The sequence below is a fragment of the Procambarus clarkii genome, chromosome 9, assembly GCF_040958095.1.
Source record: "Procambarus clarkii isolate CNS0578487 chromosome 9, FALCON_Pclarkii_2.0, whole genome shotgun sequence".
NCBI classification, from domain to species: Eukaryota; Metazoa; Arthropoda; class Malacostraca; order Decapoda; family Cambaridae; genus Procambarus; species Procambarus clarkii.
This window is the reverse complement of record NC_091158.1, coordinates 10,708,914-10,734,734: the sequence shown is the minus strand read 5'-3', so window position 1 is coordinate 10,734,734 and position 25,821 is coordinate 10,708,914. Positions and strand designations below refer to the sequence as shown.

The 25,821-nt window shown below is 41.1% G+C and overlaps 1 protein-coding gene across 3 annotated transcripts in view; it reads left to right on the top strand.

Moving 5' to 3' along the window:
- LOC123766248 (uncharacterized) overlaps positions 1-25,821 on the top strand; it is a 123,203-nt gene that overhangs the window by 46,965 nt on the left and 50,417 nt on the right. Inside the window, exons 4-5 of one of the 3 annotated variants that reach the window (XM_045755289.2) lie at positions 6,796-6,838; positions 25,819-25,821. The exon at positions 25,819-25,821 is cut by the window's right edge and continues 242 nt beyond it. In XM_045755289.2, the coding sequence (XP_045611245.1) occupies positions 6,796-6,838; positions 25,819-25,821 (46 nt within the window). Of the gene's footprint in view, positions 1-6,795; positions 6,839-9,946; positions 10,162-25,207; positions 25,407-25,818 lie in introns of those variants that run through there. The other 2 variants (XM_045755290.2, XM_045755287.2) reach the window with 2 other exon arrangements.

Sequence of the window (25,821 nt, the reverse complement as noted above, 5' to 3'; positions counted from 1 at the left end):
TTTCTACACAGTATTCCTGTGGAAACACTGTATTTACTATGGTTTTCGTTAGCTTTGTTTCTGTGAGTGCTATTATGTCTGGGTTTTCCTCTAGTGCCCGTTCTCCAAGTACATTTGTTTTATTTGTAATCCCATCTATGTTAGTGTACATTGCCTTGAAGCTCACTTTCTTCTGTTCATTCTCATGTCCCCTTTTTGGTGAGCTTTCTGCTGGTGGAGGAAGTTGTTCCATAGGATGTGAAGATTTGTGAAATGGTTAACAGGATCTCAGAGGATTCTGAGGTGAGGGGGTTGGGGGTCAAGGGAAGGGGGAACAGGGAGGGTATGGGATAATGGGGAAGGGGGGACAGGGAGGATATGGGGTGAGGGGGGAAAGGGAGGATATGGGGTGAGGGGAGGGAGGACAGGGAGGGTATGGGTTGAAAGGGGAGGGAGAACACTGGAGGGAAAGGGTGAGGAGGGACAGTGTGGGGAATGTTGGAGGGGTGACAGGGTGGGTATGGGGGTTTTGAATGAGCATTTGAGTGGGGACAGGGAGGGTTTGGGGTGGGGAGGAAGGTTGGGGTGTTGCCCTTCTCTCTGGTGTTGCTGAGATGCTGGTTGGGCGTTAACCCCTCCTCAGGGAATGTTGTATTAGGGGCTGTGGTTCCCTGGTTTTCCCCATTCTCCCTGCGCTTCCTCCTTGCATCTGTCGCCATGGCTCTCTCCTCCCTCATCATGTTCCTCTGGAGGAATACTTTTTTGTGGCCTCTTACATTTAGCAGTTGGCTCTTCTTTGCTAGAATTTCCTCCTTTATCGTCTTGTTTGTAAACACTATCTTTATCAGCCAGGTCTCTATCCTTGTTGTACCAGCCTAACCTGAAAATCTTCTCAATGCTTTGTTCAGCTCTTTCCATCTGTAATCCCTTGTAATCTGTGTGTGTGTGTGTGTGTGTGTGTGTGTGTGTGTGTGTGTGTGTGTGTGTGTGTGTGTGTGTGTGTGTGTGTGTACTTACGTAGTTGTGCTTGCAGGGGTTGAGCTTCGGCTCTTTGGTCCCGCCTCTCAACTGTCAGTCAACCGGTGTACAGATTTCTGAGCCTACTGGGCTCTATCATATCTACATTTGAAACTGTTTATGGAGTCTGCCTCCACCACATCACTGCCTAATGCATTCCATTTGTTAACTTCTCTGACACAAAAAGTTCTTTCTAATCTCTATATGGCTCATTTGGGTACTCAGTTTCCCCCTGTGTCCCCTTGTGCGTGTGTTATATAAACTGTCTTCATCAATTCCTGTGAGAATTTTGTATGTAATGATCATGTCTCCACTAACTTCTGTCTTCCAGCAACGTGAGGTTTAATCCCCGTAGGCTCTCCTCATATGCACACTGCACGGGGGTGTGTTAGCGTGCGTGGGGTCATGGGGGGTGGGAGGGTCAGTCAGTGGGTGTGTTTGCGTGCGTGGGGTCAGTCAGTGGGTGTGTTTGCGTGCGTGGGGTCAGTCAGTGGGTGTGTTTGCGTGCGTGGAGTCAGTCAGTGGGTGTGTTTGCGTGCGTGGAGTCAGTCAGTGGGTGTGTTTGCGTGCGTGGGGTCAGTCAGTGGGTGTGTTTGCGTGCGTGGAGTCAGTCAGTGGGTGTGTTTGCGTGCGTGGAGTCAGTCAGTGGGTGTGTTTGCGTACGTGGAGTCAGTCAGTGGGTGTGTTTGCGTGCGTGGGGTCAGTCAGTGGGTGTGTTTGCGTGCGCGGAGTCAGTCAGTGGGTGTGTTTGCGTGCGTGGAGTCAGTCAGTGGGTGTGTTTGCGTGCGTGGGGTCAGTCAGTGAGTGTGTTTGCGTGCGTGGGGTCAGTCAGTGAGTGTGTTTGCGTGCGTGGGGTCAGTCAGTGGGTGTGTTTGCGTGCGTGGGGTCATGTGGGGGAGGGGGTTGAGGAGAGCGGGGAGGGAGGGGGGGGTGAAAGGACTATTGTTTTAGTAACAGGTGTGTAATTTGGTCTCGGATAACAAGTCACACACACGCTCGCACACACACACACACACACACACCCACACACACACGCACACACATGCCTGTTTCACATACACATGTACGTATAGAACTATATGTATACATGAAAATCATACATCAAACCTTCTTGGCTGGTATTCATGTACTGCCGTTATACACCCGTGACCAGGAAGCGGTATACAGCTTCCCACCACTGAATACCTCAGTAATAGTCTCCCGGATCTCTGACGCTCGGGTGTAATGGCCCATTAACCCGTTTTCCGCATTGTGACGTCATTTATTCACCTTGCCTTGTGGCGTCATTTACTCATCTTGCCTTGTGACGTCATTTACTCACCTTGCCTTATGACGTCATTTTCTCACCTTGCCTTGTGACGTCATTTTCTCCCCTTGCCTTGTAGCGTCATTTACTCATCTTGCCTTGTGACGTCATTTACTCACCTTGCCTTATGACGTCATTTTCTCACCTTGCCTTGTGACGTCATTTACTCACCTTGCCTTGTAGCGTCATTTTCTCCCCTTGCCTTGTAGCGTCATTTACTCATCTTGACTTGTGGCGTCATTTTCTCCCCTTGCCTTGTAGCGTCATTTACTCATCTTGACTTGTGGCGTCATTTTCTCACCTTGCCTTGTGACGTCATTTACTCACCTTGACTTGTGACGTCATTTACTCACCTTGCCTTGTGACGTCATTCCTCTTCGTGCGTCGAGACGTCGCTTAGTTAACATGATTGATGCCACGATGTTTTGAGTCTGACAATTGAAATTTGTGCCTCTATCACAGGACTATTATTATTATTATTATTATTATTATTATTATTATTATTATTATTAGTAGTAGTAGTAGTAGTAGTAGTAGTAGTAGTAGTAGTAGTAGTAGTAGTAAGTGTTAGGTCTTTTCACAGACATAATAACGTCTAATCATTAGACGTTGTGATATAAGTCTCGTCGTCATCACACACTCAGACCGTGATAAGCACTCAGGAGAGTGCGAAAGACTTGCTGTAAATTCCTTACATAAATTTCACAAATACACAAGTGAGGGTTTTTATCCTATGTTATTATTATTATTATTACTACTGCTGCTGCTACTATTGTTATCACTACAGTCACTATTACTACTTATACTATTACTAAATATCACTATTGCTACAATGACTCATTGAAATTGGACAATATGGCCAAAAGTTACTTGTTGTTCCTGCCCTATAGCTGTCCCTCTCTTATAGTAATTCCACCCCATAGCATCCAGGGGCCAGATTCACGAAGCCGTTACGCAAGCACTTACGAACCTGTCCATCTTTTCTCAATCTTTGGCGGCTTTGTTTACAATTATTAAACAGTTAATGAGCTCCGAAGCACTAGGAGGCTGTTTATAACAATAACAACAGTAGATTGGGAAGTTTGCATGCATGTAAACTGTTTAATAAATGTAACTAAAGCCGTCAAAAATTGAGAAAAGATGTACACGTTCGTAAGTACTTGTGTAGCTGCTTCGTGAATCTGGCCCCAGGTGTGCTCCCCACCAGAGGCCCCCGCTAGTGTCACGGCCAGTGTGCTCATATATGTATAAAGGACTGTCAGTTTTAAATTAAATCTTTCGCGGCGAGTCCTGAGAGTTTATCACCTCATTGGTCAGGATCGTGGCAGGAAAATATTTGTATTACATATATTAGTATTACATCATTAATAAGTTAATAATGTTATGATATTTCTTCTTTTTTTAAAGATTCAATAATATATATTTTTATTTAATATTTAAATATTTAAAAAGTCAATAGGCTGAATTATACTGGTAGGAATGTGTACACATAATACCCGACGCGGGTGAACGCTTCCTGTCCATTTACGTGAGACAAACGGTATGAGACAGTTGCCAACCTACCACTTTAGACACCAATATTCAGCAATAATGTTCATGGCTTTTAACAGTAGTTTCATTAGCCAGGTATTCTTTATTCATACAATAGCATATTTTAGTGTTAAATACTAGGCAAGGTAAAACGACAAAACTGCTACACACAACTTTTATATAATTTAGTGCTTTTTGTGGTGGTTGTGGCGTCGTGTGAAATACTGAGTTGGCAACTCTGCCTGTGTGTTTCAGTGGCATTAGTAAAGTGGTGGCTGGTGGTCCCGGGATTTCTAATACAGAAGCATTTTTTCTCACAAACAACCCCATTGTGGCTTCTAAGCAAACAACATTGACTTCCTTCTATCGTAAACAATATGAGGAGTGTAAGAAGAATAACATACAGGAGACTGATAATGATCACAGTGAAAGTGACAAAAGTTGTTTTTCGACTGTCCTCTAGTTCAAATTTTCAAACTGGATCCATGTGCAATTCAGAAAGTAATGGTGGTTTGAAATCTAACTTGTATCCCTGTTAAGGTGTTTGGACTGAATAAATGTGGAAAAGAAGGAAACCTATCCATGGTTAGACTTTAGGGATGATAAACGTGGGTGTAAAGTGTGTGTGCAAACATAAGCAATGTAACTCTTTTCACTTCTAAGGGTTTAAGACGTAAGATATATATAGAAACAGTATAAGGAATGACAGGCTTTTGTGAGTCCCCGCAGAGGTCCGACACCTATACAATTGGCACTGCTTCCCTGACTGTTTTGTACCCACAGAGGCACTCACCCACCCACACCACCTATCCACCACGCTTTCCAACAATCTACCAATACTCTCCTCCCACCTGCCCACTTACACAGACCCAGACAGAATGCACCCACACAAGCACAAACACCACCCACACACCCACAAACATCACCCACACACCCACAAACACCACCCACACACCCACAAACGCTACCCACACCCCCTCTCTTTCATCATGTAAGACCAATTTATGTTATGTGTGGTGTTTCCTCTTTCGCGATATATGTACACAATGTTCGAAGGCTTAGAATTATAGGTCTGTCTGCCTACTTGACTGTCTGTGTGTCTGTGTTTGCGAGCTTACCTACCTGATTGTCTGTTTCCCTATTTACCCGTTTCACTGCCTACGTGTTTAGCTGTTTGCTTGTCTACGTGTCTGTTCGTCTGCCTGTCTACCTTCTTGGTTGCCTTTCTTGATGCTTCGTTGCCTGTCTGCCTGCTTGGTAAGCTGTTTGTTTACCTGCCTGCCTGTTTGCCTATCTACGTGTCTGCCTGCTCTTCTCTATACTTCCTACCTCCCAGTCACACTTCTTACTTGTTAGACAAACTTGTCAACCAGACAGCCTGCCTGCCTGTCAGCCAGACAGCCTGCCTGCCTGTCAGCCAGACAGCCTGCCTGCCTGTCAACCAGACAGCCTGCCCGTCTGCCAACCTGCTTGTCACCCCTGCCAGCCGACCTCTGCCTACATGATTAGTGTGATTTAAACCATTTTTCCATAACATCTTATTCTTTTCTTTCTTATATTTTTTGTAATTATTATTGATGTTGTAGAGGATATGTTAGATGTATCACAACACGTGTCCTGGCCTGTGTTATGACCAGTTATAATCTCACGGTGTATTTAGGTGTACAGGTGACCTAGTTAAGAACATGGGGAATTATTAACATACACTAAAGGGTGGAAAGCAAGCATTCGGAGATATAACTACTCGACTCTGAGAAAGAACAATTAATTATTAGAAAACATTAATGAGAAAACACTTAATAATGAGAAAAATTCTGAGAACGACCCTGAGATAGGAATGTGTATTATACACTGTCGAAGTTTAGTCATTGCAAATCGTTCAAATAAAATCACGCAAAATAATTATGAACAATCAGAGCGTCGTATTCAACAATATAATGAGGATTAAAAAGTATATAATCTAGCATAAAAATACAAGTTTTAGATATTCCAAGTTTTAGAGATAATATGTTCTAAATATACTTGAGCTCAGAAAGCCCCCGTTTGGAGAACTTACGGTCAAAACCTGGACAAATATACGTAATGGAACGTGGGACCACAAACTAAACATTCACCGGATATTTGAAGAAAAATGTGCTGGAACGTGATGTTAACATGAGCACGCTAAATGGTACCTGACCTGACGATGGCTGGTTGGGCAAGGTGAGCCCTGGTCCCCTACCTCCCTCCCTCTCAGGCCACTTCCCTCCCTCCCTCTCAGGCCACTTCCCTCCCTCCCTCTCCCCTCCCTCCCTCCCTCTCAGGCCACTTCCCTCCCTCCCTCCCTCCCAGGCCACGTCCCTCCCTCCCTCCCTCTCAGGCCTGAGAGGCCTGAGAGGGAGGGAGGTGGTCGTCCCTCCCTCCCTCTGAGGCCACTTCCCTCCCTCCCTCCGGGGCTACTTCCTTCCCCCATCTCCTTCTCCTGAGCCACTTATCTCCCTCCCACCCCAACTCCCCTCCCAGGCAGATCCACACCCCCCCCTCTCCCTTCCCCAATTACCTCCCAGACCAGAGCCCGGGGGCCCGGGGCTCCGACACTCTCACACGCTAAAACGGTTCAAGACATTTTGACCTTATCTTTCGGTCATTCATTTCTCATCAACCATCAGTGTCAGTATACCTTCCCTGTATACTGACACTTGTCACAGTCTCTCTCTCTCACCTTCCCTGTATACTGACACTGGTCACAGTCTCTCTCTCTCACCTTCCCTGTATACTGACACTTGTCACAGTCTCTCTCTCTCACCTTCCCTGTATACTGACACTGGTCACAGTCTCTCTCTCTCACCTTCCCTGTATACTGACACTGATCACAGTCTCTCTCTCTCTCTCACCTTCCCTGTATACTGACACTGATCACAGCATCTCTCTCTCACCTTCCCTGTATACTGACACTGATCACAGCATCTCTCTCTCCCCAACAGGAAAGATGTGACCCAGAGGAATACGACTTTGAAGATGTTCTAGGTAAGTACACACACGGTGGGTGTTTCCATAGTTTGTTTGTGTGGATTCGCTGAGATATGCCTCAAAAAGGCAGCTCGAGAGACATCCATTACTCATAATTTTTTTTGGAAGAAGTGATGTGGAAGAAATTTATTGTGTGGAATGCAACGGTGAAGATAAACGTGATTGGCTGAGTTCGGGCAGTAGGGATATAAGGTCTCGTAGTCTTGTTTCTCTTAATTACAGGTGTCTGCCGGGATTCGTAACAGTGATGTATTTAGGGGGAATGAATAAGTTTATATTTATTTATGATACGTTATTTTCTTACTTATTATCGTTACTGACCATGGTGCTACACCACAAGTATTGACCATGGTGCTACACCACAAGTACTGACCATGGTGCTACACCACAAGTACTGACCATGGTGCTACACTACAAGTATTGACCATGGTGCTACACCACAAGTATTGACCATGGTGCTACACCACAAGTATTGACCATGGTGCTACACCACAAGTACTGACCATGGTGCTACACTACAAGTATTGACCATGGTGCTACACCACAAGTACTGACCATGGTGCTACACTACAAGTATTGACCATGGTGCTACACCACAAGTACTGACCATGGTGCTACACCACAAGTACTGACCATGGTGCTACACTACAAGTATTGACCATGGTGCTACACCACAAGTATTGACCATGGTGCTACACCACAAGTACTGACCATGGTGCTACACCACAAGTACTGACCATGGTGCTACACTACAAGTATTGACCATGGTGCTACACCACAAGTATTGACCATGGTGCTACACCACAAGTACTGACCATGGTGCTACACCACAGGTACTGACCATGGTGCTACACCACAGGTACTGACCATGGTGCTACACCACAGGTACTGACCATGGTGCTACACCACAGGTACTGACCATGGTGCTACACCACAGGTATTGACCATGGTGCTACACCACAAGTATTGACCATGGTGCTACACCACAAGTATTGACCATGGTGCTACACCACAAGTATTGACCATGGTGCTACACCACAAGTATTGACCATGGTGCTACACCACAAGTATTGACCATGGTGCTACACCACAAGTATTGACCATGGTACCACACCACAAGTATTGACCATGGTGCTACACCACAAGTACTGACCATGGTGCTACACCACAAGTACTGACCATGGTGTTACACCACAAGTATTGACCATGGTGCTACACCACAAGTATTGACCATGGTACTACACCACAAGTATTGACCATGGTGCTACACCACAAGTATTGACCATGGTGCTACACCACAAGTATTGACCATGGTGCTACACCACAAGTATTGACCATGGTGCTACACCACAAGTATTGACCATGGTACTACACCACAAGTATTGACCATGGTGCCACACCACAAGTATTGACCATGGTACTACACCACAAGTATTGACCATGGTGCTACACCACAAGTATTGACCATGGTGCTACACCACAAGTACTGACCATGGTGCTACACCACAGGTACTGACCATGGTGCTACACCACAAGTATTGACCATGGTGCTACACCACAGGTACTGACCATGGTGCTACACCACAAGTACTGACCATGGTGCTACACCACAAGTATTGACCATGGTGCTACACCACAAGTATTGACCATGGTGCTACACCACAAGTATTGACCATGGTGCTACACCACAAGTACTGACCATGGTGCTACACCACAAGTATTGACCATGGTGCTACACCACAAGTATTGACCATGGTGCTACACCACAAGTACTGACCATGGTGCTACACCACAGGTACTGACCATGGTGCTACACCACAAGTATTGACCATGGTGCTACACCACAGGTACTGACCATGGTGCTACACCACAGGTACTGACCATGGTGCTACACCACAGGTACTGACCATGGTGCTACACCACAAGTATTGACCATGGTGCTACACCACAGGTACTGACCATGGTGCTACACCACAGGTACTGACCATGGTGCTACACCACAGGTACTGACCATGGTGCTACACCACAATTAGGTATTGATTATGGCACTACACCATAAATATATGCCTGACATTTGAATGACAGCCTTGTTGAAAGGATAATTGATCAACCAGGCTGTGATTCTAACGTCAGGCTGCGAGCAGTCCCGTCCAACAGTCTGGTTGACCAGACGACCAACCAGGAGGCCTGGTCAGAGACCGGGCCGCGGACATGTTGAGCCTCGGATCCACCACAAGGTAGCCATATTCTGTACATCAGCACTACTGTTATATTCATATAATATCTACGTATTGATAATCGTTTTCTTGTCGAGATAAGTTGGAAAACGCGTAACTATCTAAACTTTTTTAAGTTGCAATAATTTAGGCAAATTAAGGCTTGGTTTACCTAGTCTTGCACAGCAAGACTGATTCAGGGCTGATAAGTGTGTATTCTGCCATGGGGATAATATTGGCGCCATATAGCGACTGGCAGGTAAAGGTCCTTCCTCACTTCCTTCTGTAAGTCTCTGTGGTGCACTAACCCTAGTCTCCTTTAGACACCTCTTGTCTTTATTACCCGCCTTCCCTATTCCTCTTGTCTGTGTAAACCTTGTAATCAGTCCTCCCTCCTCCCCCCTGCCACAACCACACTCTTAATCTACCACAGAAAAGCAAAAGTCCGTTTTTAATGGAGTGCTTGGAATACCTTTGAGAGGGTTGCCGACTAGCACCTGAGGAGTTGAACTAAATGCCTTTATCTTGGCTGCTTTCTGAGTGCATCCCAACTGTAACAACATCACTGTCGATCCACAAATCTCAAAGAGCTTCATGTTATTATAATACTTTTCCAACTAGAGAGCGAAATAGACAGATTGAAGAAATAAATAACCAACTGGCTTCATCAGTTCACTAACCTTCGATGATGTTGGGAGCTTCGCACTCACCAACGCATCTCACTCCACTGTCCGTCTCAACACACGAACGAATCACGCCTCCAACACCTGCAATTCGGTATTATACGACACACACCAGGTCAGATAATAGCAGGAGAGTAGAGGAAAAGAGGCGGTTGGCAACGTGGGAGCGTGGGGAGTGAGGTGAGTATGTATGTAGCGCGCACCTTGTGTCTTACCCAGTGTGCCGGGTGGCAGCGCTCATACACTCGCTTGCATCAAGCAGTGCGTCAACATGTGTTGCCACGGGTGGAGCTAACACCGGGGTGTGTGTATGTGTGTGTGTGTGAGTGAGTGGATATAATAGCCACGTATAGCATGCGATGCACCGAGATTTACCGAATAGATACGTTCACCTCATAAACTATAATCTGTGGTTTCTAGGGTAAGTCTACTTGAGCGCATTTGTTTCAGTTATTTTATATTTACTAATTACAGTAAGTTAAACTGTTGGCATTATTTAGTTCCCCCTAGAGCTGAGTTCATCATTTATACACGAGAGAATAATGGGTGATGTCTGTGATCAAATACTCAACAGAAGTGTGTGTGGTGCGAGGCTGTGAGGGACAACAGTCTTCTCACTCTCACCAGTTACTTTATCAATTCTCGTGTTTTTGAGGATGCCCTCATAATGCACCTCAAGTTTGCCAGTCAGGCTATAGATAACAGGTCCCCGTACGGCTAATCATCCTGTGGGATGGGGAATTTTAGCATCACATAGCAGGCTCTTGACATAAGCTATGTAGCCCTTCAAACAGTTCAGAGTAGCTACATAAATACCTATTTATGACAATTATCTTCATACATTAATAGTGTATGTAAATACATTAATAGTGTATGTAAAGAAGCACTAAGATAAGAGAAGATTATTGGAAAATGTCTAAACAACTGCCTAGTAGGCGTACTGATCCATGCTCTGTTTACACCTAATGGTGTTTACTAAGATATATATTCAAGCTAGGCTATTCTTGAATCTTAACACGCTATTGGCTTCAGTGGCGCTTCAGATTTGTTTTGCTCATCTTCTCTTCTACTGCCAAATGAAATCATATCTCTTTCCATTACAAATTAAAATTTGTCTAATTTGAACAAATTGTCGCTTTTGTCTCTACTTTGTTTTTAGTACGACTTTAATCCGCTTTATTTCTACCTTTCATCTATTTATGCACCAATAATACCAGCCCTTAACCTACACCCTGTAAGACCAAGCTGTTTCGCATAGGTCATTAGACCACCAGTTTCCTGTCTTCCTCAGTTCTTATTAGCTTTATGATGGTTAGTGAACTATGGGACCCTCAAAATGTTTGCCTTGGTAAGCTACATCGTGAATGGAGGAAATGTTGAAGGCGTATTTCAGGAGTTTATCCTCGCACCCATTGCAGTCACAGGTCCAGTCTGATGTTCACACCTACACTTGAAAAAAATAATTCACAAACTAATGATATACTTTATGGCTGAGGGGAATCAGCCGTCCAGCAGTCACCAATAGCTCTTTTTTCTTTTTCTTTTTTCAAGCATTCGCTTGTCACCAGCCATTCAAACTTTGCTAGAAATATGAACCTGATTGTAAGAAAATACAACTTACAAATGAGTGATGTATATAATACTGTAGCAGGTTTTTTGTATACAATAAATTAATAAATCTACAGGAAAAACAAGAATGCTCTTAACTGGATTTTTTACATTATTAAGGAATTACTGTCGCAACGAGAAACCATGTTGGCACCCAATTTATATTCTGTTGAAATCAGATCCCTGTTTCATGAGCTATGTCTTCAAAGTAAGTTTGTTATAGGCTAGTCTGTGAATTTAGTTAAATCTCAATAATTGAATGTGTACCTAGGAATGCTCCTCTATCATGTTTCAAATGTACTTTATATAAGTAAAATTATATTATGGCACTAACAACATTATTATTATATGGATTCTTATTGATGTATAGTAATTTGTATTTACTGTACGCGAGGCTACAATCTTGACACTGGCTCAATCCCGGACACTAGTCCCACGCGCCCTCCCAAGATAAGACTCAACATACTGGACCAGGTACTGAATAACTGCGTGTCACTCCTACAGACTATCGTCCCAGACGTTTCAAACGTGGTCATTAACTCATTCAGGGTCATACCTGGACACCGATTTGTTTTATTAAGATCGGCAAGGGCCAAGGCAAATTGGAGATGAACCTATAAAAACGTGTGAAAATAAACCTGAAAATAGTGTTGGGTGACGGAGGGCGGATGTTGTTTTTGAAACTACCATAACAACTGATGTTCTTGGAGAGCCTACAACTGGCGCTAATTAAGGTGGGGCTCAGGAGCTAGTGGTCTACATTGTTGTTGTTGCTTTAGATTTAACTACTCAAAACGAAATGTCCATAACCAAATTGAGTTTGGTTATTCGCACTTACCATGTTACTGTGATATTTGGGTCTGAGTTTTAAATGGAGGTGGGGTTTCCTCCTTTTCTCCCGTTTCTTTTCCGCTTCTGTTTTAGCGTACTGGTTTAGTCTTGTTTTAATAACATAATCTTGGTGGGGTTAACCATTGGGTTTATTACCTCCCAGCAGCACTTGTAACCAAGTCTGGGTCTATGTATGGCTACTGCAATGTCTCTGGATATCTTTTTGCTAGGCTTGAAACAGGAGTACCCAGTGGCTTATTCGTACCACATCGCAGTGAATCTTCCTTCCACTACTTTGGCACTGTGGCTAGTGGTCTACACACCAAGCAACAAGTCATTGCAGGTTTAGAATCAGGATGATAAACTGATAATCGTAAATGCCTACAGCCCACCAACACGCAACACATGGACATCGGAACTAGATGACAAGCGAGAGGGCCTCGTAAGGGTCATGAGTGAAATTATAGTAAAAAACAGATAAGGTAAATCACGATTGTTGGTACTGGGGGACTTCAACTTGAAGGCAATAGACTGGGAGGCTTACGAAGCAAGAACAGAGGACATTTGGACAGGCAGATTTGTAAACCTCATTCTGGAGACATTCATGTATCAACACGTCAAGCAGGCCACAAGAATGAGGAGGGATGTTTCGTCAATACTGGATCTAATATTCACCAGGAAAGAAGAAGAGATATTTGACATCCAGTACTTTCCTACATTGGGAAAGAGTGATCATGTTCTGTTGGAAATTAAATATGCTTTACGATAAAATCTAGAGGAGAATGGGAACATTGAATCAGTAAATTAACTCGATTTCAAGAGAGGACACTATGGTGAACTTGAAAAATATTTTAATGAGTTTAATTGGACAGACTTGTTACTTGGCAAGGAAGTAAATGAGATGTATGCCTAATTTTGCGAAATATACGATGAAGGTACACAAACATGCATACCAAAGCAGAGATGCAGGACCAGAAAAAAGATTAGTTCAACAGAAATTGTGAGAGGGCCAGAGGAAAGACAAGAAAATGAGTTCAATATAGGAAGAGGCCTAACCCACAAATATATCAGCACTACAGGTAAACAAGAAACAATTACACAGCATTGAGGAGAGAGGCAGAAATGTACTTTGAGAAAGGTATAGCAGACAAATGTAAAGGAGATCCAGGCCTTTTCTATAAATTCATTAAAAGCAAACTGCATGTAAAGAATAAAATCCAGAGATTGAGAACGGGAAACAGGATTACTGAGAATGAAAAAGAAATGTGTGAAATGCTAAATGAACAGTACCAAAGTGTGTTTGTACACATTGACTTAAATATACTTGGCCCTTCCTGCAACGTATTATGAGGACAGAATGACTAGTGTAGGAAGTGAAATATTGTTTAACTTACATCTAGAGGCATATCTTGGAAAGTACGTTTAGGTAAGTAAGTTTAGGTGAGTTTCATATTAGAGAGCACATTTAGGTGAGCACAAACACAAACGAATGAAAAGGATATTGTAATGTAATCACTGGGTGAAACTCAGCAGGAGTGACCCAAAAATATAGTCATCAGTGGAAGGTACGACTCTAATCTCCAGAAGGGTAACAATTAACATTTGACCTCTTACCCCAGTGCATCGGTCTTAATAGATCTCTGCTAAAACAGGCTCCCTTTACCGTAACACCTAAGATTACCGACCTTATCAACAAGCAAACACATTTCTTAACTGCACGAGCAGCTGGTAATCTGGCGGTGAGTTCACTCAAGTTCCTTTAGTGAACTCCTTTAAGTTCACTCAAAGGCCTGCCTAAGAAAGTTATAATTAGAATCTAATTGTTTTTATCAGTATTCGAAGTTTTGTTGAGGAAAGTTGTTAAAGGCGGAGTGGTATTATGTTACCGGTAGTGGTAGTGATACCAGGTATGATTGTGGTACTGGTAGTGGTACTGATGGTGGTAGTGGTAACGGTGGAGGTTGTGGTAAGGATGAGTGGAGTGGTAAGGGTGGAAGCAGTGGTAACACTATTTACCACTTACTACTGCAGCCAGTACCATCACCATCACTACTGCTACCACTACCACCAGTGGATACCATCACTACTGCTACCACTACCACCAGTGGATACCATCACTAGCAATCCCAGCATCACCAAGGTTTACATTACTGTCACTACAGGCGTCACCACTATCTTAGTGGGCCAGCCAGAGGCTTAGGGCCCGCGCAGGAATATTCCTGAGAAAAAACTACTGTCACCTCTAATTCCACCACCGCCACCACCATCGCCACCACCACCGCCACCACCACCACAACCACCACCACCATCCCCCCGAACTCACATGAACCTTGATATATGAATCTGTAATCTGTCATCGTCAATTACTGAACACAAAACCCCTGAAAGCAATATTGAAGTATCGCAAAACACGCTACTCCGTCATTCTTTCAGTTTGACCTCTAATAAAACATATAAATCACACAGATAGCGTCTAACCGACAACTTCGAATGCTCAAGTTTTTATTGAGCATTTTACAAATTGGTGATAATCTTGGGAGACATCGAAGAGCAGTAAGATATCAATTGGTAGAGAGTTACGATCTGGTTCCCAAGGGGAGGGGTGTGCGGCGGTGGTTTTATAGAGAGTGTTAGTGGAGGCGAGAAGCAAGCCTGCGCCCCGCTATGCCAGGAATGCAAGGCCAAGGTTGGTGGCAACCCCGGGCAGTGACGCCGTCTCTACACCACCCCTACACCTGTCTGTGTAGTTGGTGCTCACCCTACACTTGTCTGTATGTCTGCCTGTAGCCCTCTACACTGTAGCTCCCTGTATCCTCTATACCGGTCTGTGCAGCTGTCTGAATCCCCTACTCCTCTGTGTAGCTGGCTGTGTCACCTACACTTGTTTGTGTAGCGGCATGTGTTGCTGCCTTTAACCCATATAGCCGTCTGTATAGCTTCCTGCATCCCCCTCACTTATGTATGTGTATCTGGCTGTGTTTCCTACTTGTGCACGTGCAGCTGTCTGTCCACTACACCTGTGTATGTTCTTAATCTATTTATGGCCATTGCACCTGCCTGTGTAGTTGTCAATGTTTCCTACACAGATAGGTGTAGGGAACACCTACACACACACACACACACACACACACACACACACACACACACACACACACACACACACACACACACACACACACACACACACACACACACATATATATATATATATATATATATATATATATATATGTGTGTGTGTGTGTGTGTGTGTGTGTGTGTGTGTGTGTGTGTGTGTGTGTGTGTGTGTGTGTGTGTGTGTGTGTGTGTGTGTGTGTGTGTGTGTATGTGTGTGTGTAGGTGCTTGTGTTCCCTACACCTATCTGTGTCCCCTACATCTGTCTGTGTTCCCCACATGTGTCTATGTAGCTAACTCTGTCCCCTCCATCTGTGTAACAGTTTTCCCTGATTAACCAGTTTGTGTGGCTGGTTGTTTCTCCAACATCTTTTATATCAGGAATGGTCCGCTATGCCTATATGTGTATGTCCGTCTATAATTAAATCTTTGCGTATGGCCTAACTGTGCTTCCTGCATTTGTCAATGTTGTTGAGTGTGCTTCCTGCACATATGTAGTTGATTGTGTCTTCTGCTTATGTAATGCGCCAGTAAGGGTATATTGACACGGCCGTGCTATTCTACTCTCTTGTCATAAAGTAAGTGCCGCAAGCTATTTCTCACATGGTATCGTAGAGCAAATCTTGATTGAAATCCAGGTGTGCTAGCCTGAATTTCATATTGAGGTGTTAGTAGCTTTGCCAAAATGTATCATTAAATAAATAAAAAAAAGGTATATAATGGATACAAGGTCACATCGTATGCAAGACGGTTCGCCAACGGATTTTAAAACCTAACTTTAACCTAACTTAAAACCCTCCTCACCCCAACCTAATTTAGCTCAACCTAACCTAACCCAGCCCAACGTAACCTAACCCAACTTAACCCAACCTTACCCAATCTAATCCAAACTAAACTAACGTAAACCAGCTTAACATAGTTGGTTTACCCAACCAAGTCTCAGATCAACCTAAGGTAACGCAGCCTAACAACAAAATACTGTATACGGTTTTGACAATCTGAAAGCAAGCTTTGTCGAACCGTCTTGTGTACTATTTTATCATTACTCCTATACAATACCTCATTGTATCATTATGTAGATATTTAAATAAATAATGTTCATTACTAAAGTTTATAGTGTTTTACTTGTTTTATAGCCGATTATGATGGCGCTTACAGTACCAGTAGTGTTTATTAGCCCATAAAACATCATGCGGAACGCTAAGATTTATTTATTTATTTGTATATTTATTTATTTATTTAAATTGAAAACATTTTAACAGGTACATTGTAAGAAAATTTGACGGAGATTAGTAGGCACATTATAGTAAATTTTGAGGATTATCTACAGGTATATTGTAGCATAATTTGAGGATTATTTCAAGGTATAATGCAGTAAAATATGCGTTCAATATAACAACCATGATATAAGATAATTGCAATGATTACAATGGTGTAGTTGTATGACTTAGGTACATATATTGGGGGAGTGGGTAGCACTAGATACAGTGCGAGTTTCAAGCACTAGGTAGGAAACTATGAAGATGAAATTAGGTACTTTTTTGTGTTATTTTTGAATAAGGCAAAGGTTGGACAGCTTTTCAATTCGTTGGGGAGTGAGTTCCATAGACTAGGTCCCTTTATTTACATTGAGTGTTTACACAGATTAAGTTTGTCTCTGGAGATATCAAAGATATATTTATTTCTGGTGTGGTGATTATGGGTCTTACATCTTTCCAGGAAAGGTTTCAGAACAGGGTTTGCATTTAAAAACAGGGTTTTGTAAATGTAAATGCACAAGAAAATGTATGGAGTGAGTTTATGTTTCACATGTTTAGGGATTTAAACAAGGGGCTGAGTGTTGTCTGAAAACAGAGTTTGTTATTGTTCTGATAGCAGATTTTTGTTGGGTGATGATGGGCTTGAGGTAGTTTGCAGTGGTTGAAACCCACGCACAGATACCATATGTAAAATAGGGATAGATTAGCACGTAGTATGGTGAGAGGAGAGCAGAGTTTAGAACATAATATCTGATTTTAGAGAGTATACCAACCGTTTTTGAGACTTTATTCGTTATGTGTTGTATATGGGTGCTGAAGTTGAGTCTCTTGTCTTAATTAAGTATAGGCCAAGGAACTTTCCATCAATTTTACAACCTGTCCACTTACAAATTACATCTGAATTTGGCCATTTGGCCCGTATGACCGAAAATGGATGTAATTTCAAAATGAAAAATAAATTTTGGATTTTTTGTTTCCAAAACAGCAAGTTAAGGGTCCTCTGGTAGGTTAGGAGGGCAGAAAGTTCTCCTAAGGCTTCAAAACGTCATGAAAACCGTCAATTGAAAGTTTCCTCTACTAACCTAACAGAGTAAGCCTTAGGACTCAAAACAGAAAACGGGATAGTACATCACTTTCGTGAGCCGATATCAATTCAAATTACGTCGATTTTTGGCCATAGCGCGCATGCAAGTGAAAAGTGACGTAATTTTAAGAGGACGAGTTGAATACATTATCCATCTGAAGCTGAATTGCATTTGTTGATTTGCTTCCAAATAAGATGTAGTAGGTCTTTTCTATGTTTAGTGTGAGTTTGTTAGTTGACATCCATAAGTGGACTTTTTTTTTATTTTTTTGCAACATTATTTAATGTGTGTGGATGGGGTCTGAGTATATGAGGATAGTATCGTCAGCAAATACTATAGGTTTAAGAATGTTGGAGACATTAGGCAGATCATTGATGTATATAAGAAATAGGAGAGGTCCTAAGATGCTGCCCTGTGGCACTCTTACGGTTAATGGTAGAGTGGGAGAGGTTGTATCATTGATTGCTACATAGTGGTGTCTGTCACTAAGATAAGATCGAATATAGTTCAGGGCAAGGCCTCGGATTCCATAATGTTGGAGTTAAGTAAGAGGTAGTTAAGGTTAACAGTATCAAAGGCCTTTCTCGGGTCAATGAAGAGTCCAATCGAGAACTCATATTTGTCAAAAGATGTGTAGATTACATAAAGCAGACTAATAATTGCATCATTGGTACTCTTTTGGGAGTGGAAGCCAAACTGACAGGGACTTAGTACGTATGTTGAATTTTAAGAGGTAGGAGTAGAGCTGTTTGTAAATAATTTTTTCAAATGTTTCTGATAATATAGGTAGATTTGATATTGGTTTGTAATTGTTTATGTCTGCCGTATTGCCTCCTTTATGAACTGGCGTTACTTGAGCTTTTTAAGGATATCAGGGAAGATTTGACACTAGAGATTTGTTGAACAGCAGAGCTAGGGGTGGCGCAAGGGCATGGGAGCCACTCTTGTATACCGTGGAATGGTATTTCACTAATGTTCCCAACTATGGTTTTTAGTGAGTGAATGGTGGACAAAACATCTGTCGAGCTGACTGGTGAAATGAGAAGAAAGTTTGGATAGCTACCTGAGAGATATGTGTTAATATGTGTTTGAATCTGTGGGAATTTTCTAGCAAGGTTAGCACCAACCGATGAAAAGAAGCTATTAAATTCAGTTGCCGTTTCTAAATCTGTTGCAGGTGAATAGCCATCCTTGGAGAGTTTTATCTGGTTATATGAATGTTGTTTAGATCCTAGGATGTTAGAGATGGCTTTCCATGTGCTTTTCATGTTGCATTTTGCTTCTTTGAATCTAATCTCATAATAGGTAAGTTTTGCACTTCTTATTATACTGGATAGTATTGATGAGTACCTCTTAACTACTTCTTTTGTGACTAGGCCAATCCTAAGTTTTTTCCATATTCATATGTCTCGTTGATTACTTTGAGTATGCCATGTGTGAGCCAGGGATTGTTTAATCTTTTGGCTGTTACTTGCTTGGTGAGGAGAGGACAGTGTGTGTTGTAGAGGCTTAGGGTTTTGGAAAGGAAGGTGTTAGTTAATGAATTTATATCATGTGTATTATTGAATTCGGATTCCCAGTTTATATTGTGAAATGCATTTGTGAGATTGCCTATTGCTGCTTCACTGTCTAACCCGAAGGTAAGTTTCTTGGTATCTGGTGGTGTTATGTCCATGTTTGCTGTGAGGAAGGTAGGATAGTTGTCAGTTGTTCTCTCAATGATTATACCAGATGCAAGGGGAGTTGTTAGGTTAGTCCATAAGTGATCCAAAGTAGTAGCGGATGTTTGAGTGATTCGGGAAGGCTTGGTGATTGTGGGGATTAGCATACAGGAGTTCATGCTGCTTAGAAAATAGTCGACTTGAGGGTTATTTTATTGACACAGGTCAAGTATTGAAGTCACCTCCTAGAATGTTGTGATTTTATTTAGATTGTTATTTTGATAAGATTCCTAAGGTTTTCTGAGAATGCAGTTATATTAGTATTGAGAACTCAATAAATAGCTCCATTAGTCAAGGAGGATTTGAGGGATTTAATAGAGAACTGAGCAAAAGTATATTCATAGTAGTCGTCTCTGTCACTAATGCCACTATTGCAAATTAAGGTATTTTGTTAGTAGATAGCTGTGCCAACTCCTTTTTTTATTAGGCCTAAAGTTGTGAATGACTTTATAACCGGCTAAGTTGTTTCTAATTATTCACCTGTCACAGAATTTGTAACATTTATTTAAGGAACATTTTGCATTTGTGTTTTATTTGTATATTATATAATCAAATACAATTATGTGTATAAAATCATTTTGAGCGGAGATTTGAACCAGCGTTCTAGTGACTCCAGACACTTGCCTCACTCACTAGATCGCTAGTTCAAGTCACCGCGTTGCTTCAAATGATTTTCTAACTGATATGTCACGCCATTGAGATTGTATTGCGAGACGACCATTGTGAATATACCTTTGTCCTGTTCTCAAATAAATCTCTTAAATCCTCCGTGACTATCAGAGCTATACTCCGTCAACTGATTTAGAAATGGCAAATGAATTTAATTAATAGCTTCTTTTCATCGGTTGGTGCTAACCTTAGCAGAAAAATCCCCCAGACTCAGATACATATTAACACATATTTCTCAGGCAGCTATCCACACTCTCTTCTCCTTTCGCCAGTCAACCCGACAAATGTTGTGCCCATCATACACTCACTAAAAACCAAAGTTGGGAACATCAGTGAAATACCATCCACGGTATACAAGAGCGCCACCCACGCCTTTGCGCCACCTATAGCTCTGCTGTTCAACAAATCCCTAGTGTCATACCTTCCCTGACATACTTAAAAAAACAAGAGTAACGCCAGTTCATAAAGGAGGCAATCCGGCAGACATAAACAATTATAGACCATTATCAAACATACCCATACTATCAAAAATATTTGAAAAAATTATCTACAAACAGCTCTACTCCTACCTCGTAAAATTCGAAATACTCAGCCCTTGTCAGTTCGGCTTCCGCTCCTAAAAGAGTACCAAGGATGCAATTATTAGTCTCTTTGATGTAATATACTCAGCCCTTGACAAAAATGGGTTTCCAATTGGACTCTTTATTGACATGATAAAGGCCTTTGATACTGTTAATCACAACTACCTCTTACTTAAACTCCACTATTATGGGATCCGAGGCCTTGCCTTGGACTATATCCGATCGTATCTTAGTGATAGTCACCAATGTGTAACAGTCAATGATATAACCTCTCCCACTCTACCAATAACCGTAAGAGTGCCACAGGGCAGGATCTTGGGACCTCTCCTATTTCTTATATACATCAATGATCTGCTTAATGTCTCTAACATTCTTAAACCTATATTGTTTGCTGATGATACTACCCTCATCTACTCAGACCCCATCCCACACGCATTAAATAATGTTTTGAATAATGAATTTAAAAAGTTCACTTATGGATGTCAACCAACAAACTCACACTAAACATAGAAAATACCCAATACATCTTATTTTGAAGCAGATCAACAAATGCAATTCAGCTTCAGATAGACAATGTTAACATCAGTAATAAAAATTATGGAAAGTTTCTGGGCCTATTCCTAGACAAGAGATTCAACTTCAGCACCCACATACAACACGTAACTAAGAAAGTCTCTAAAACAGTTGGTATGCTCTCCAAAATCAGATATTATGTACCTAACTCTGCTCTCCTCTCACTATATTATGCATTAATCTATCGCTATCTTAATTATGGTATCTGTGCATGGGGTCAACCACTGCAAACCACCTCAAGTCCATCATCACCCAGCAGAAATCTGCTATCAGAATAATAACAAACTCTGCTTTCAGACAACACTCAGCCCCATTGTTTAAATCCCTAAACATGCTAAACATAAACTCACCCCACACATTCTCTTGTTTCAATTACATTTACAAAACCATGTTTTTAAATGCAAACCCTGCTCTGAAATTCTCCCTGGTCAGATGTAATAGGACCCATTATCACCACACACCAGAAATAAATATCTCTTTGATATCCCCAGAGTCAAACTTAATCTGTATAAACACTCTATGCAAATAAAGGGACCTACTCAATGGAATTCACTCCCTAATGAATTGAAAAGCTGTCCAACTTTTGCGTCATTCAAAAACAACACCAAAAGGTACCTAATTTCGCCTTCATAGTTTCTTATCTTGTGCTTTAAACTTGCACTGTATCTAGTGCTACCCAATCCCCCAATATTTTTGTACCTAAGCCAAACAACTTTACCATTGTGATCACTACTGTCGTCTTATATGTGCTATCAATATGCTGCATTGTGACTATTAATCTTTGTTAAATTATCAATCAAGCTGTCAATGCTATCAATCAGAGCTATCGATGTGCTTTAATATACCTACTAATCTCTCATTTTTATTCTTGCAATGTACCTGTTAACATTTTATATTTTTTGCTAGAATTTACCTACTTAACATTATCTGTTAGATTAAGGACATGCCCGAAACGCTGCTCGTACTAGTGGCTTTACAAGAATGTAAACGCCATGCTATGTACCCTCACAAACCCAATGTACCTTCTTGAATATGTATAAATAAATAAATAAATAAAAATAAGTAAATAAATGTATTGATCCTCTCTGGAGTTGTATCACAGGTTGAACTGGAACCCTTGACTCTTGTTTATGTTATATGTCAGATAACCTTGAAACAAATAAAAACAAGAATCAAGATGATCCAAGAGGGTGAAGAAATGGTAAAGAGAATGGCAATGGTGGACAGTAGTAACACACTTAAAAATTATTCAATGATAAATACAAATTCGTCCTTCACCTATGGTAGAGGAAAATCTACTTAGAAGGATTCAATTTACATGAGATTAAGACTAGGATACAAATATATCTGGCAATACGGTGTTGATGTCAGTAAAAAAGATAAGGAGTGTAAATTATGTAGTATGCCGCACACCCACACCTTAGAACATTATGTATTAGAGTGTCAACTTATTGATAAATATAGAAATAAGGAAATAAGTAGTGTACCACATCAATTTGTTTGGATGTGTGATAATGGTATGATAGACAGTATACTTAGGAGCTACAAGAATTTTGCCCCAAGAGTGTAACACTTATATGCAGTGCTTAACATTTAACCTGCAATGTTAAATGGGATTCTTGTGTTGTGATTTGTGTATTTGTACTCACTGAATTTGTGCGCCCCTTGAGGGACTTGAAGTAAAGGGAGGTAGAAATAGCCTAAGCTACTCTATCCCTTTGAGATGTATTTTTTCTTGTCTCAATAAACATACTTTGAACTTGAACTTAAACCCTTGACATGTTGTGTTCTTTGCCACAACTAATCACTGCTAATTTATATTAATAATTTAGAGAAAAGATTACACGTTGAGAGTCGCTGTACTTATCTAAGTGGAGGCAATAGTTTTAACGTTTAAAATTGCCTTGTAGTGATACAAGTTTAAACACTTCCGAATAATGATAAATGTTCATAAGTTGCTGAGTAGACCTGGTGGTAAAGGCTTAAACGTTATCGTGTAGGGATAAACGTTCAAGTATTATTATGTTATGATAAACGTTCAAGTATTATTATGTTATGATAAACGTTCAAGTATTATTATGTTATGATAAACGTTCAAGTATTATTATGTTATGATAAACGTTCGAAGATTACCATGTTGTGATAAACGTTCAAGTATTGCCAGGTTATGATAAACGTTCAAGTATTGCCATGTTATGATAAACGTTCATATGTTACTGTGAAAGTCTGTTAGTAAACGTTCAAACGTTTCCGTGTAGCAATAAACGTTCATATGTTACTGTGAAGGCCTGTTAGTAAACGTTCAAACGTTACCATGTAGCGATAAACGTTCATATATAAATGTTTTACCATGTTATGATTGTTCAAATATTACAGTGTTGTCATAAACGTTCAAACATTACCTTGATGAGATAAATCTTGAAATATTACCTTGTTGTGATAGACGTTGAAACATTACCTTGTTGTGATAAATGTTGAAACATTACCATTTTTGAGATAACCATTCAAACATTACCGTTTTGCCATTAAAGTTCAAAACTTATTGCATATGACATTGAAGACAATCTTTCTTGCATTAATTTCAAGTGACAACGAACGTTCCAATAATACTGTAACGCGAGATGTTTTCCAATTATTATTGTTATTATTATTATTTAATTAATTATATTTTGTTATTACTAGTTGTGCGAGTGTTGACGATATAATCTTACTTCATCAGGTGCTTCCGCATTCCTAACTTGGAAATTTGTTGTGTTGCGGCGCTGTGAATGTGTTCTAGCACAGAAAACTCTCGTTATGACAACACTTCTATTTATGCATTATCTTTTCAGTCTTAACTAGCTCTTTAAATACATTTTGTATGTAGATTTTTAACAATTAATAACATAAACAGATGAAATATTAACATAAAAGAAGAAATGGGTATATTTCGCCTTACATTAAAAAAAAATACATGCAGAGATGCTCAGTTACTTGACACCGTATTGTTGACCCTGATGCTGGTGTTGATCTAGAGGTCACGATGACATTGATGCTCTTAAGTACCCGGACGTTCCATTTTTTGTTATCAAACTTAGGCATACACTGCAATGTGCTGCTGCTCTATTATATATGAAGGATTGCAGAGTATAGATCAAAGGCTAGCTGTGAGTTCATCTAGTATTCCCATCTCACAGGGTGGTTAAAATCATACATGAAATCAGGAGAGAACATGAAATGCGAGTCTACTCTGCTAGCCTACACTAGTAAAATCTACTAGCTACTCTAGTGCAGGCTACTTTACAAGCCTGCACTAGCAAAATCTACTAGCTACTCTAGTGCAGACTACTCTACTAGCCTGCTCTAGTAAAATCTAGCATTGATTAGAGACCTGGTTGAAACCGATAAGAGTGTCGTGTTCCAGAGAAAACTAGAAGGGTAAGGCTTAGATGAGATAAAGGAAGGGATAAAGAAGAAGAGATAAAGAGATCTTTATCTCTTAGAAGAGATAAAGATCTAAGCTGCTAAGAAGTCAGAAGTCATCTGCTCCTATACCTATCTCTCAACCCTGAAACTCAGTCAGAACAGATGACACAAATAATCACTACACGGTTGCATGTAGATATTATTTTGATTTGACCATTTGAGACAGTCTCCATCCTACCCATATAGTTGCTTTTTTAGATCTATCTTGAGGTTATCTTGAGATGATTTCGGGGCTCTAGTGTCCCCGCGGCCCGGTCCTCGACCAGGCCTCCACCCCCAGGAAGCAGCCCGTGACAGCTGACTAACACCCAGGTACCTATTTTACTGCTAGGTAACAGGGGCATAGGGTGAAAGAAACTTTGCCCAGTGTTTCTCGCCGGCGCCTGGGATCGAACCCAGGACCACAGGATCACAAGTCCCGCGTGCTGTCCGCTCGGCCGACCGGCTCCCTCAAAGATTTGGAGATTTGGACACCCAACCCACACATCTGAAAATATAGGAAGTGATGTCACTTCTTTTATTTGCAGGTGTGGGTTAGGTGTGTAATTTTCAGCTACGTTATTGTGAGTCACTGTCTGATTCTGAGATTTGTTTACGCTGAGTGGCGATAGTACGGAAATTTTGTCTGGGATTTTTGAGATTACATTATATTCATGTGGTCACCTTATCTAGTGTTGTCAACGGAGACATATGGTGCTAACATCACTAAATTTATTCTATGGGAGAATTTCTGTCTTCAGCAAGACGACTTAGCAAGCTGTAAGTTAGTCTCTTGTTTATGTAGCACTTGAAGGAACGAGGGAAGTTTAATTTTCTTATCCATTTTTAGTGTTGTAGAAATATTGATAAGATCCCTCTTAGTGTGTATTATACAGAGTTGCTAATTTTGTGCCTTTAGACTATTTTGGGCTTGAAAGATGATATTTGCCTGGGATGGTTTTAGTCACTACTTTAGTGATGCTAAATCAGCTTGAAGGTGTTCATAGAGTGGTATAGGAACGTAGGAGTCCAATAAAAGCAAAACTGATAAATGAGGACCAATAAGAGATTCTTTGCTCTAACTTAATATAATGAAACAATTAATTTAATGAGCATTTATCAACTATTGGTGACGATAGGATATAAAAGCACAATATTTTTGCAAGAGTAAGATTGCTTCTCCCTTCTTCAGACA